The 13,191-nt window shown below is 47.6% G+C and overlaps 7 protein-coding genes across 7 annotated transcripts; 3 read left to right on the top strand and 4 right to left on the bottom strand.

Moving 5' to 3' along the window:
* Positions 1–324: 324 nt before the first annotated feature.
* On the bottom strand, positions 325–2,805 carry C7M61_000096 (histone demethylase; the record flags this gene model as incomplete). The annotated part of the gene is made up of 1 exon (XM_024855556.1): positions 325–2,805. One exon carries the CDS (start codon positions 2,803–2,805, stop codon positions 325–327), a length of 2,481 nt encoding a protein of 826 aa, XP_024715155.1.
* A 593-nt stretch (positions 2,806–3,398) lies between these two features.
* On the top strand, positions 3,399–4,229 carry PRO3 (pyrroline-5-carboxylate reductase; the record flags this gene model as incomplete). The annotated part of the gene is made up of 1 exon (XM_024855555.1): positions 3,399–4,229. The coding sequence occupies one exon, from the start codon at positions 3,399–3,401 to the stop codon at positions 4,227–4,229; it is 831 nt and encodes a 276-aa protein (XP_024715154.1).
* A 101-nt stretch (positions 4,230–4,330) lies between these two features.
* Positions 4,331–4,756, bottom strand: C7M61_000094 (uncharacterized protein; the record flags this gene model as incomplete). Its single annotated transcript, XM_024855554.1, has 1 exon — positions 4,331–4,756. The coding sequence occupies one exon, from the start codon at positions 4,754–4,756 to the stop codon at positions 4,331–4,333; it is 426 nt and encodes a 141-aa protein (XP_024715153.1).
* Positions 4,757–4,902: 146 nt separating this feature from the next.
* SUB2 (ATP-dependent RNA helicase) lies at positions 4,903–6,417 on the top strand (the record flags this gene model as incomplete). Its single annotated transcript, XM_024855553.1, has 2 exons — positions 4,903–5,125; positions 5,339–6,417. The coding sequence occupies 2 exons, from the start codon at positions 4,903–4,905 to the stop codon at positions 6,415–6,417; spliced, it is 1,302 nt and encodes a 433-aa protein (XP_024715152.1).
* Positions 6,418–6,482: 65 nt separating this feature from the next.
* C7M61_000092 (uncharacterized protein) lies at positions 6,483–7,346 on the bottom strand (the record flags this gene model as incomplete). The annotated part of the gene is made up of 1 exon (XM_024855552.1): positions 6,483–7,346. One exon carries the CDS (start codon positions 7,344–7,346, stop codon positions 6,483–6,485), a length of 864 nt encoding a protein of 287 aa, XP_024715151.1.
* A 1,036-nt stretch (positions 7,347–8,382) lies between these two features.
* On the top strand, positions 8,383–9,696 carry MET15 (bifunctional cysteine synthase/O-acetylhomoserine aminocarboxypropyltransferase; the record flags this gene model as incomplete). The annotated part of the gene is made up of 1 exon (XM_024855551.1): positions 8,383–9,696. The coding sequence occupies one exon, from the start codon at positions 8,383–8,385 to the stop codon at positions 9,694–9,696; it is 1,314 nt and encodes a 437-aa protein (XP_024715150.1).
* A 1,035-nt stretch (positions 9,697–10,731) lies between these two features.
* On the bottom strand, positions 10,732–12,390 carry ECM7 (Ecm7p; the record flags this gene model as incomplete). Its single annotated transcript, XM_024855550.1, has 1 exon — positions 10,732–12,390. The coding sequence occupies one exon, from the start codon at positions 12,388–12,390 to the stop codon at positions 10,732–10,734; it is 1,659 nt and encodes a 552-aa protein (XP_024715149.1).
* Positions 12,391–13,191: the final 801 nt, after the last annotated feature.

Here is a 13,191-nt window from a genome sequence, read left to right as displayed (position 1 = left end):
AAGTTTTCTTCTGCGGAGTGTGCTTGAGTTTTTTGAATGGATTTCACTTCTTGAATATGGAGAGGTGACTGGGATGCTGCTTGGCTTCCTCGGTTCAATCGAGCGCTGGATCATATGTGGATTCACGGCTGAAGGAACATGGTAGAAAATGGGCATTGAAATGGAATTATGCTATCCCGTCGCTTAAATGACCAATTTCATTGCAATTCCATTGAGACAAACAGACACTGCAAATTCACTCTTTAATCTCAATGGCCTCCATGACCCAATCGCAACTTAACTCACCAAGATCGTATACTTCATTCCTTCATTCCAAATTAAATACTACACCACCTCCGTCTTTACTGTCGTATCAGGCACAGCAACATCTCGAGCCTTCACACCTCCCATCTTCACATCGTAATACCTTTGCTTGGCAGCAGTCAAGACTTGATCCATTTCTTCAAATGACTTCTCAAACACCACAAGAGATCCCCGGGGTGCTTTCTTTCCACGCTCTCCGCAAACCAGAACGCAGCATTCGAGACACAACTTGACATTGTCCAAGCGATTGAGCTGCTTGAATAAACTGTTGTATTGTACTTTCTTCATTTGGCTCATATCCTTGTGCTCAACCACCTCTGTTTCTTCCTTGACTGTCTCAGGCAGTTGACTCTTTTGCAGGATTCTTGAGGAGTGTCTTCTTCTTTTCACTCCCGATGCCTCTTCCTCGTCGGCCTTTCTCTTTGCCTGCTTTATGAGTTTGTCGAATTCCTCATTGTATGGGACCTTCTCTTGAAGCTCCCCAAGTTTGCCTGCGGAAATTGTAGATGCAACGAAATTGGCCTTCTCGTCATCATTGAGATCCTGGAGTTTATTAGGCGAGGCCTCTGGCGTGAGGAGATCTTTCACCTCTAGCGTGTGTGCCTCCTTCTTCTTTCTGCCTCCATACCATTTACCAAAACGGTGGGCCTGGTTATTAATGTTGCAGTATTGGTACGAGGCGTATGTCCGGCAAACATCACATAATACATCGTCTTCTTCGTCAAGATCAGCGACCCTTCTGGTGCTGACTTCTGGACCTGGGGTAAGTGGGGTGGAGGTCAGGTTCTTGTTTCCCTTCTTCTTCGCCTTGGCTGCCAGAAATCTCTCCTTATCTAGATCGCTCACCAATCTCATGTTTCTTCCCATGATTCTTTCGTAACATCTGATAGACTGCTCCACAAGCTTCATGCGGTCCATTGTGATATCCTTGTCTCCTCTGATAAACTTGCTCAAGATATTCTCCACCAATTGACAGTGGTCAAAAACATTCTCCTTTTTGATTGATCTGTAGTCCTGGATGGACTTTTCGCCTAGTTCTAGCCATGAGTCCATGGTAAAGTTGACTGCTTCATTGAAATTGAAGCCGCTGTTGAATCCAGCATGGTAGACTCTGGGGAACGTCACCACAAATTCATTGGGTCCTTGGTCAGCGTAAACACATGGAATGCCCTTTTCTGCAAGCTCACTTGGAGAAATCAAAGTGACAAGCTGATGTAGCAAGTCAGGCTGCCTCTGGAAAAGATCTGGCGCAGATTTCTTCATGATCAGCTCGAAAGCGTCAGCATGGCTGCTAGGAAAGCCGTACCATTTCTTCACATTACCGAAATGGCAGTAGTTGGCAGACAAGGTATAATGGTCTTCGACATGCCAGCAGAATGTGGAAAGGAGCGAACCAACATATATCCATGGAACAGTCATTCCAGAGATACTGCTGTTGATGTAGTTGAGCAAGGACCCTTCGGCAAATGGAAGCTTGGTCAAGTTCCAAGGATCATTGATATAGCGAGAGGAATCGGCATTTGGGTCGTATGGTGATTGGGGTACCTCAGGGGTAGGGAAACCACTGATTTCTCCGGGTTTAAGATTGTGGATGTCGGCGCCATATTTGACTTTGATGTCGGAGTTCTCCGCTTCCACCAAACTCCAGAAAATTCGTTCAATGTCGTCCAACAGAAGCGGTTTTCCTTCGGTTTGGTACTGTGAAAGGAACTTGTCCTCGAATTGCTTGCACTGTTCGACAAAATCCCAGATGCTATACTTGATTTCGGGTCTTTCCTCAAAGCCATAGGCTCCGTTACCAACTAAGCATCGATCACAATACCAAGATCCCAGCGGTATCTCCTCAAGTGGCGGCTGAAGACACTTCATGTGATAAGGGTTGTTGCAGTGATCACATAATAAGGTCAGAGTGGGAGAATGGTTTTTGCGGCAAACGAGACAAGCGCCTTCATCCTCTGGATCACTTTCTGGAAAATCAAAGTTCCCCTTGTTCGTAGAGAGATATTCGGCGTATTGCTTGACATTGTACTGCCACTGATCCACCAAGATTCGGGATTCGGCGTTAAGCCCGAACAAGAGGTTCAACTTTGCCAAATCGTCTTTCGAAATATTGTCAAAATCCGGCGATTCCCCCTGTTGATTGAGCACGGCCAAGTACAAGTCGTAGAAGTAAAGCTTCTTCTCACCTGCCCTGAACCACTGCTTCAACTCGCTGCGGCGCATCATTCTGTAGAATCTGTTCATATTGTCGGTGAAGAATTTTCTGCTTCTTGTCGTGATTCCCAAATCACTGAGCTTTTGAATCCTCGTGTGGAATGTGAAGTTTGGCGATAAGGAGAAGGGCGGTCTCCAACCAGAGGGAGGCACGATTTTCAACAAGCCATATTTTTCACCCAAAGCCCGCACGTCAGGGCTGGATAAGTATTGAATAGGACTTTGAAATTCAGCATCGTTGGGCCTGAGAACAGGACAAGGCTGGAGAAGGGATTTGTTGAAGGTCATCCTGGTGGCTGCAAAGGGCCTGTGGCGGTTTATAAAATTCGGTAAAAAGTAGCTGGTTATAAAAGTATAGCCCTAACTTGTATTTTCAGATAGTTTTCAGTGTTCAGAACAGCGTGGTTGTGTGGTTTGCCCAAGCGATCCGAAAAGCTTCGTTGAGAACACTCTTGCCTTTTTCAGAAGGCAGATTACTTTTTTGCGTCACCTTGCAGGAGATCTCGGAATATGAGACACTCTTTTTTATATCTTTTGGTGAGCTATTTGAAAAACGGGGCGAAATCAAAAAGCTGAGTAGTCCGTGGTGAAGCTTAATTAGTGAAGAAGTGCAAGGGTAATGTCCCGAAATCCGGTCCAGGACTGTCTGGCCCGATTCCGGTGTGCAGACAATCCTCACCCTGGGTCATACGACTGACCTTGGTATTCATAGCTCTACAGAGATATTGGTACCGTTGTAATCCTGGAGATCCAAGGATTACGATAATATAATTTTCATATTCATATCTTCTCTGTAGCGTAAGTTCACCCACCATTCAGCTTCTCCACGTTCGCGGCTCCACATACACTACAATTTCCAACTACACCTTGCTTCTCAGATCATGGCCATTCAAGACGGATACACCCTTTTGGTGCTCGGCGCCGGCGTCATGGGCACCGCTGTTACTGCGGCTGTGACCGATTCGAAAATGAAGCCCTTCCCAGGAAAAGTGATCTTGTGCTCTCAGCTGGAGAAGTCTGAAAAACGTCTCAAGAGCCAGTTCACCCAGGACTTTGTCGAGGTTATTGTCGATGTGGAGAAGAAAAAGAAGGCAATTGAGACCGCCGATGTGATTCTTTTGGGCTGTAAGCCTTTCCACTTCGAGGCGGTCCACGCCCAGGTCAAAGACAACCTCAAGCACAACCCATTGGTCATTTCCCTCTTGGCTGGTGTCACCATTGACAACTTGTCCATTTTCTCCGACAAGATCGCCAGAGTGATGACCAACACTCCTGCCCAATTTGGCGCTGGAATGGCTGCTGTGGCTCTTTCTGAGAAAGCCAGTGAGTACAAGCAGTTCGTCAACGATTTCGCTGGATGTGTGGGAGCTGCGCTGGAAATCCCTGAAAAGAACATGGATGCCGCTACAGCTCTTATCGGATCTGGTCCTGCCATGTGCTTGCTCATGATGGAGGCATTGTACGATGGAGGTGTCAGAATGGGTCTTACACACGATGTTGCCAAAACTGCCGCTGCTAAGGTTATGGAGGGCACTGCCAAGATGGCTCTTGAAACCGGCGAGCACCCTGCTGTGTTGAAGAGCAAGGTCTGCACTCCTGCTGGTACCACTATTGGTGGTTTGTTGAAGTTGGAAGATGCTGGTGTGAGAGGTTCCATTGCCAGAGCTGTCGAGGAGGCAGCCAACATCTCTGCTTCATTTGCCAAAAAGTAAGCTCTGCTAAAATACATGAGCCAAGCCTCCTGCTGTCCCTACATGGGTTAATGCAAATGGGTATTATGTACATACTGAATCTCTAGCAATCTCTCGTGCCCTTACTGTTTGAACATCTTCATGAACAGACCCATGTCCTCGGGCGAGATCTTGATGCCAGCCTCGTCAAAGGCGTCCTTCAACTTGGAAATAAGCGCTCTGACCTCCTTATCAGCAAAGAGTCTCATAACCTGGGTCATAGATGGAGGCTCTTGTGGGTTGAAACCTTTCTTGACGATGATCTCCTGGAACTGGTTCAACAATTCTCTAATATGTGGGTGTTGCTGGACCTTGCTGACCACGTCTTGGACCTTGAGGACGTCATCATCAGGCAAATCGTTCTCATTAGACGAAGAGGCAAATCTGACAGACTGGGTTTTTGGTAACGATCTCAAAGAAACCGGTCTCAAAGCATTTTGCCTCAAAGCCAATCTGGTGGCTGGTCTGGCCACGTTTCTAAATGCCAAGTTGGAAACCCTTGAAAGCATTTCTATAATGTACAACTGATCTATAGTGAGCAATGGCTGGTTGCAACTACTTGTAGTAGTGGTTTGTGCACGACCGCGAATCTCACTATTCTTCGAAAAAAACTATCTCGCTTTACCAGCGCCTAAAAACACTACCATCAGAAACCATGTCTCACGAAGGTCAGGAAGAATTGTTGGACTACTCTGACTCCGAGGAGATCGCCGTTCAGCCATCCACGGCTACCACCGAGGGCGATGCCTCCAACAACAAGAGCGCCGACAAAAAGGGCTCCTACGTTGGTATCCACGCCACTGGTTTCAGAGACTTTCTTTTGAAGCCAGAGTTGTTGAGAGCCATTGGTGACTGTGGTTTCGAACACCCCTCCGAAGGTTCGTATATTCTATCCGCGAGCTGAGGACGAAGCCGGTCAAACCTAGACTTATGAGTGTCGTTTGAACATAAATGGCCGCTACCCACCAGACTGGTGCCATGTGGCGTGCATCACGATTTCATTTTCAATTTGGAGTAATAAGCAACCAAGGTTATCGGCTTTGCCCGCAGCGCAACGCGTCTTTATCACATTTCCCCCCACTAACATCCAGTTCAGCAGGTCTGTATCCCCCAGTCTATCTTGGGTACTGACGTCTTGTGTCAGGCCAAGTCTGGTTTGGGTAAGACTGCCGTTTTCGTCTTGTCGACTTTGCAGCAGTTGGACCCAGTTCCAGGTGAGATCTCTACCTTGGTCATCTGTCACACCAGAGAGTTGGCCTACCAGATCCGTAACGAGTACGCTCGTTTCGCCAAGTACATGCCTGATGTCAAGACCGAGGTCTTCTACGGTGGTACCCCTATCGCCAGAGACTTGGAGAAGTTGAAGAACAAGGAGACTTGTCCCCACATTGTCGTCGCTACCCCAGGTAGATTGCACGCTCTTGTCGAGGAGAAGGGTATCCGTTTGAACAACGTCAAGTCCTTCGTCATTGACGAGTGTGACAAGGTCTTGGACTCCTTGGACATGAGAAGAGACGTCCAGGACATCTTCAGAAACACTCCTCACCAGAAGCAGGTGATGATGTTCTCTGCTACTTTGTCTCAGGAGATCCGTCCCGTCTGTAAGAAGTTCATGCAGAGCCCCTTGGAGATCTACGTTGATGACGAGGCCAAGTTGACTTTGCACGGTTTGCAGCAGTACTACATCAAGTTGGCTGAGAACGAGAAGAACAAGAAGTTGTCTGACTTGTTGGACTCTTTGGAGTTCAACCAGGTCATCATCTTTGTCAAGTCCACCTCTAGAGCCAACGAGTTGAACAAGTTGTTGTGTGCTTGTAACTTCCCTTCGATTGCCGTCCACTCTGCTATGAAGCAGGACGAGAGAATCGCCAGATACAAGTCCTTCAAGGAGTTCAACAAGCGTATTTGTGTCACCACTGATGTTTTCGGTAGAGGTATCGATATCGAGAGAATCAACTTGGCCATCAACTACGACTTGCCAAACGAGGCTGACCAGTACTTGCACAGAGTCGGTAGAGCCGGCAGATTCGGTACCAAGGGTTTGGCTGTTTCTTTCGTCTCCAGCAAGGAGGACGAGGAGGTCTTGGAGAAGATCCAGTCCAGATTCGACGTGAAGATTTCTGACTTCCCCGAGGAAGGCGTTGACCCTTCCACTTACATGAACACCTAAGCTGGCACGACAAGCCCCCAAAAAGTCTGTATTATCTATAGCTAAAGAATAAAATGAAATGGTTTTCACGCTTTGTAGCGCATGCACACGGTGTCGACGATTCGAAACACCTCTCGTAGCTCTGATTTGGGTATTGGAAACCACTCGACATGCACCTTATATTCGCTCAGGGTCTCTTCCTTGCGTTTGAAGAACTTCAGAAGACGACTTCCCTTTTCCTCCTCTTTTGCTTTGTCAATGCATCCCTGGCAGTAAACCGTGCCTCCGCCGTATCGTTGTTTAAGAAAGCCATGAATTTCCTGTTCAGCTTGCCAAACGCTTCTACCAGCGTAAAAGCCTTTGTCGGACGGCTGGAAGGTGTGATACGGATATTTGTCCTTTCTGATACTGAGCCTCTTGAGCTTCTCCACCAAAGTGAGATCCTTTCCTTCGCTACCTGGGTGTAGACACACTAGCTTATGGTTGCACTGTTTCTCCCATTGCAGAAGTCTCAAGTCGACCGTTTTCGTGGTCATGCCGACTTTGACAAACATGTATTCCAGGCGCTTTGGAGAAAAATTCACCCATTGTCCTTTCTTCTCCAGCTCGAGGTTTCTCGTTTTGAAAAAGTCCCCACCGTCTCTGGTCATGAGCGATGCAAGTGTGAAGATGTAGATGAAGCCAGGCTTGTGGATCACATCTTTCCCGGGCCCTCTTTTCTGAGGAGACCTTGACTTCACAGGCAGTCCTCCATATGGCGTTGCTTTTGCCAGTGTAACCACGATTCTATTTGGCGTCGATGCCCTCAGCTTTTGTGGGGAACCTTTCGGCGTATAGGTTCCATTGGAGCCTGATTGACCTATATGGTAGTGGCAGTAAGCACCGTCCTTCACCATAATCTTGCATCGTGGGCCCAGCTTAGCGGTGCCGTTGCATTGTTGGCTGGACATTGGGTAGTTTCTTTCAGATCAACGCGTAGTGAAGATCCTGTAGAGATCAGCCGTGGTAGCTACAATGGGTTTCGAGGACATGGAGTTGCAGAAGCCAGGATGGTGGAAATATTTTTTGAATTGAAGTTGTTACTCTTGTAAATTGGCATCCTCTTGTGGTGTTTCCATTTTTTATGGTTAGTGTTAGCGTTTAACTCTGGATCCCACGCATTTTGTGGTTTTTCAGTTGCAATTACCGAATCGAGCGATATTCAAAGATACCGATGAGCCCGAAAAATTCGAAAACCTACAGCCATGGCGCCAGAACAAGTACACGTTGATATTTGGAGTCAATTGAAAACGTACACAAAGATTGAACCAATTCGACCTGGTTTTCGGAGTCGACTCCGTGGAACCCTTGAGCTACCTGGAGCCACAGACAGGGCACGTACCACACTCGACATTCCCAGCAGCGAAATTCCGCCATTGTCTCCAAAGCCACAACCTGGTAAAAACCAACTGAATATCCAATCTGTCTTTTAACTATTCCTTAATGTAATTGTCAACAGTGTCAGTACTACCATGCTGCACGTCCCTGCGGCTCATGGCTAATGCATTGGGTGCAAATATCCCATCTGGACCAGCCACAAAGCCCCACTGAAGCTGTGCTTTGACGAGAGATCGATCTGATTCGTTTTACGAAAAATGCTCTTTTTCACCTACCGTGTCCAAACAATGTCCCGTTTCGAAGCCCCCATTGGCTCTCGCCGAAAGGTCGCCGAGCCCGATCGCCCTTACTCCGTACATGCAATATACCACACACCGTAACCCAACAAAATAAAGTAACCACCTCAAAACTTCCAGATCTGATCAAAATTACCGTGTCTCCAAAACGCAAATTATTTTCCTCACGCTGGAGCCACCTTGAGCGCCACAGTGTGGCGGGACAATGCACCCAGGTATCGGCCCCAGACAATACCGCCTCACGTGCATTTGCATATTTGGGCCCGGCCCACTATATAACCAGCCGTTTCCCCCGATAATATTCACCAAAACCATGCCTTCTCATTTTGACACGCTTCAGTTGCACGCTGGCCAGGAGGTCGAGAAACCTCACGGCGCCAGAGCCCCTCCCATCTACGCCACAACCTCCTACGTGTTTGACGACTCGAAGCATGGAGCCCAGTTGTTCGGTCTCGAGACCCCAGGCTACATCTACTCTCGTATCATGAACCCTACCAACGATGTTTTCGAAAAGAGAATTGCTGCGTTGGAGGGTGGTATTGCCGCTTTGGCGGTGGCCTCGGGCCAGGCTGCCCAGTTCATCACCATTGGCGGTTTGGCCCATGCTGGTGACAATATCGTCTCCACCTCGTACTTGTACGGTGGTACCTACAACCAGTTCAAGGTTGCTTTCAAGCGTTTGGGCATTGAGACGCGGTTCGTCAATGGCGACTCTCCCGAGGACTTTGCCAAGTTGATTGACGACAAGACCAAGGCTATCTACGTTGAGTCTATTGGTAACCCCAAGTACAATGTTCCTGACTTTGAAAAGATCGTCAAGATCGCCCACGACAACGGCGTGCCGGTCGTGGTGGACAACACCTTTGGCGCTGGCGGCTATTTGGTGAGTCCCATCAAGTTGGGTGCTGACATTGTGGTGCACTCCGCTACCAAGTGGATTGGCGGCCACGGCACCACCATTGGCGGTGTCATTGTCGACTCTGGTAAGTTCCCATGGAAGGAGTACCCTGAGAAGTTCCCTCAATTCTCCAAACCCTCCGAGGGCTACCACGGTTTGGTGTTGAACGACGCCTTGGGCGAGGCTGCCTTCATTGGCCACGCCAGAATTGAGTTGTTGAGAGACTTGGGTCCAGCTTTGAACCCATTTGGCTCCTTCCTTTTGCTCCAGGGTTTGGAGACCTTGTCCTTGCGTATTGAGAGACAGTCCCAGAACGCCTTGAAGCTTTCGCAATGGTTGGAGAAGTCTCCTCACGTCAAGTGGGTCTCCTACGTCGGCTTGCCTTCCCACGAGAGCCACGAATTGGCCAAGAAGTACTTCAACACCGAGCACTACGGTGGTGTTTTGGCCTTGGGTGTCAAGGACTTGGACAAGAAGGTCGATGACCCATTCCAGGAGGCAGCCGCCCAGGTGGTGGACAACTTGGAGGTCGCTTCTAACTTGGCCAATGTCGGTGACTCCAAGACTTTGGTGATTGCTCCATACTACACCACTCACCAGCAATTGAGCGAGGAGGAGAAGGCCAGCTCTGGTGTTACCAAGGAATTGATCAGAGTCTCGATTGGTACTGAATTCATTGACGATATAATTGCCGACTTTGAACAGTCGTTCAAGAAGGTGTACGGTTAGACTATGTATGACCATGTGAGGATACAATAAATCCCTGTGAAGAGCGTATGGAACGCAAGAAGAACAGTCGTAATTCCAAGACTCCAATGTAAACCGTAGTCACGTAAGTAGGCTTCGATGAATGGCGAGCCCACTCCATGTCCAAAGAGAAGTATAAGCAAAAGGACAAAGAGACAACCCTGGAGTATGAGGCTCATTATTTCAAAGACCCTTCTTGCGTTTCCGTTGAAAATAAAAGAAAGCAAGTCCAATATTACAACGGCAAGAAAATTGCAGCCAGCCAAGATCCACAATGCCTGGATTGCAAGGGCAAGCTCACTAACCTTTTCCAATTGGAGCATCACCAGGACTTTGTTGGAGTCCAAGTTTGCCGAATCTTCAGATTGTTGGATTTGTTTGATGACCCGATTTATTTCTTTTATAGCCGCCTGGTATAGCTCCTTTGTGTTTTTGCCGAACTCTTGTGGATCTTCAACTCCTCCAATTAATCCAACCTGGGTTCCCAAATCGAGCACAAGCATACTGGGAATATCCATACCTCGACCTCTATAACAATCGAATTGTGAATCGAAATCCTTGAATCGACACATTCCCATTGGACTGAAGGTGTAGATGCATTTTTCGACAGGCCAATCGTGAGGAATGGTGGATTTGGTACTACCACCAAGATCCTCTGAGAAGTACGCAAAAAGCTGAAGACCATCGTTGGCAATCATCGTCCAAGAAGCAGATCCTTCATCAACCTCTAGCTTATTTATAGCTGTAGTATAAGGCAATGGAAATAGACTTCCAAGAAACAAAACGGATCCAGCAATGAGCCATATCCAGAAGACCACTTGATGAGAGATAGTTGTGTTTTGAGGCATAAAATAGCCATTGCCCCTAGCGGGCCGATCCACTATTGCAAGCTCTTCAAGAACATCTTCCTCCTTCATTTGCAAAGAAACTAGTGTATTAGTGAAATATCGATTTGTGTCAGGATATATATGCGAGGTATGCGAATAAGTCCCTAGCTCGAATGAGTGTCAAGACTGTCTAAACGATTTTGTTTATAAATTGATTGTTGTCGAGCAACTGCATCTCCTGCTCATCTAGAACGGAGATGTTGTCGACTGATCGTTCATAGCTGTTGTTAGCATCTGGAATCAACATGTTCTGGTGAGGCTGCGATTGGAGACCTCCACCCGTGTTACTTCTAGAGCGGTTAGGTGTGTTCAATTTGTTGAGAGTCGATGCCCGAGACAATGACCCACCTTCAGCAACACCAGGTAGCGTTTGTGGATACTGGTGGTTCGAAAAGTGGTTCTCTCCGTAAAGAAGATCATGCGTGGTTGACTTCTCCGGAAGCCAGTTCCGGTGAGGCGTTCTTTTAGACTTCGAGCTGTCTTTGCGTCTGCCAGAGAACTTACGGGTGATTGTAGCACCTAACTTTCGAAGCTCAGTTTCAGTGTGGACATGGCTGCTCAGCTCGGCCCTCTCGGGTTCAAATGTCTGTTCGCGAACCTCGTAGTCCTCTGGCGATGCAAATGGGCCGTTGTCGTGGTAGCTGGTGCTTTCCACAGAAGTGGATCTAGGAGGATGGTCATTGTCATTTTCAAAGTTAGCTGCATCGTCGAAGAGTCGAGAAATAGACTTCTTCGTCTTGTTACGCTTGAGCTGTCTCGAGACCTGGTATGGCTTGACGACGTAGGTGCGGTCGTTATCGTCTGGATCGTCTCTATAGTGGTATGTGATCTCGTCGTCCGAATTGTAGCCATCATCCGCGGGATTGGAGCACCATAAAGGTAAGGCCCAAAGAAGCATCGTGAACACGGAAAAGGCAAACGTGCACCACAAGAGAGCCTGGAAAACATCGCCCAAGATCATCTTCACACCGTAGCTGGACATTCCCTTTGCGATTTCCTTCTTCATAGATCGTAGTTCGTTTATGGCAATAGAGGAAGCCACGATCATGATTATGCCAGCCGCCACAGCTAGTAGCGCCAACCCGTTCATCGTAATGTTTGGAATGGACGATAGGTCCTTGGCGCCACCTCTGTTGCTGTATAGGACAAGGCCGTAAACGATGATGGCCGCCTGGGCCAAAATCTGGAATATCATGACTGGTTTGAGGACTCCGAAGCGTTTGTTACGTGCTTCTAATCGACGGGAGTACTCATCGTCCTTCTTGTAACTTGATTCGTACGCGTAAGCCAAAATGATATCAAGCCCCGCCTCCAGCATGATAGCTCTGTAGTCAAAGATACCGATACCGTTGTACGACTGGCAGTCCTCCGTGATGTTACCCTTGACGTGGGTGACATAGTCGAAGGAGATCATGCAAAATTCATTAGCACCAAGCAAAATGTACTGGGCAGCGTCCGCCACCTGCTTCTCTGTGTATTGTGTGAGGATGTGGATTTCTGAATCCGTGAGTTCATTGTCAACAGGCAACAAGTCCTGATTCAAGGTTCCGGTGGATGAAATGGAGCTCCTTAACGACTTGTACAAACCCAAAGCCACATCCAAATGGGCACAGTTGATACGTGCCAAGTACGCGGACTCGATATCGGAGGATGCTATCAAGTAGGCGATACCAAAAGCGATGGTCAAAAGCGACGTTCCCAAACGAAAGAACTGGAGGATTCGTTGCTGGATCGATAGGTTATGGAAAGGCCGGGAAACCAGACTTTTGAAGCTTCGAAAGAAGCCCATGATGGATGTCGTTCACCGGCACGTGAACTGTGTTTTTCTATAGCCCTGGTAAAGAGCGTTTATGTGGTTTCTGAAGGTGAGAAGTGCTTAGTAGGCTTGAGGTTCTCGAAGCGAGGAAATGCAGTCCTGTGAGATGATAAGAATAGAACACACCTGATGAGAGGTCTACAGGGGTAGATTTTTTCAGTGGGATCGTATAAAATAATCCTAATTATTGAACGATTTTGGAAAAGTTTCATATATTGGTTTTTTGGTGATGGCCCGGGTTTCGGAGCTGTGGCATCGCATATACTGCTTCAAGTAGAAGGCTCACATACGGGTGCATTCTTGGCAGATTGCGATGAGAATCGTGTCTGATTGTCTTCTTTGACGCAAATAGAAGACTTTGTAGCTGAAAGGGGTGAAAAAGCGGTATCAGGGGAATCACCTTCTTTAGACTTTGAGATGCATACTTCAGCCTTACGTAGCATGAATCACACAAAATGGGTCCAGGCGGAGCATACAGGTGGTGGAGTTTGAAAAAATTAATGAACTTGTAGAGTTTTTAGAGTTTGAAAAAGAAAATTGGTCTGCTGTGGCAGGAAGGCGTGTTTGGTTGTTGCAGCACTATGCGTGTGGCTTAGGGTAGAAAGACTCTGCCAACGGACCAGATGGCTTCCAATTATGATAGTCGATTTTTGCTTCATAGGTAGCTTTAAGGATATGACTCTTCATGTTTATCAAATTGTGAATCGTTGGACCGAAAAGTTGTAGCCAAGATGGGGCACAATTTCAGGACTTGAGAATCAGCTCTCAGCCATA

The sequence above is a fragment of the Candidozyma pseudohaemuli genome (assembly GCF_003013735.1).
Source record: "Candidozyma pseudohaemuli strain B12108 chromosome Unknown scaffold00001, whole genome shotgun sequence".
NCBI classification, from domain to species: Eukaryota; Fungi; Ascomycota; class Pichiomycetes; order Serinales; family Metschnikowiaceae; genus Candidozyma; species Candidozyma pseudohaemuli.
The sequence above is the reverse complement of the archived record's forward strand: the minus strand, read 5'-3'. Positions and strand labels throughout refer to the sequence as shown.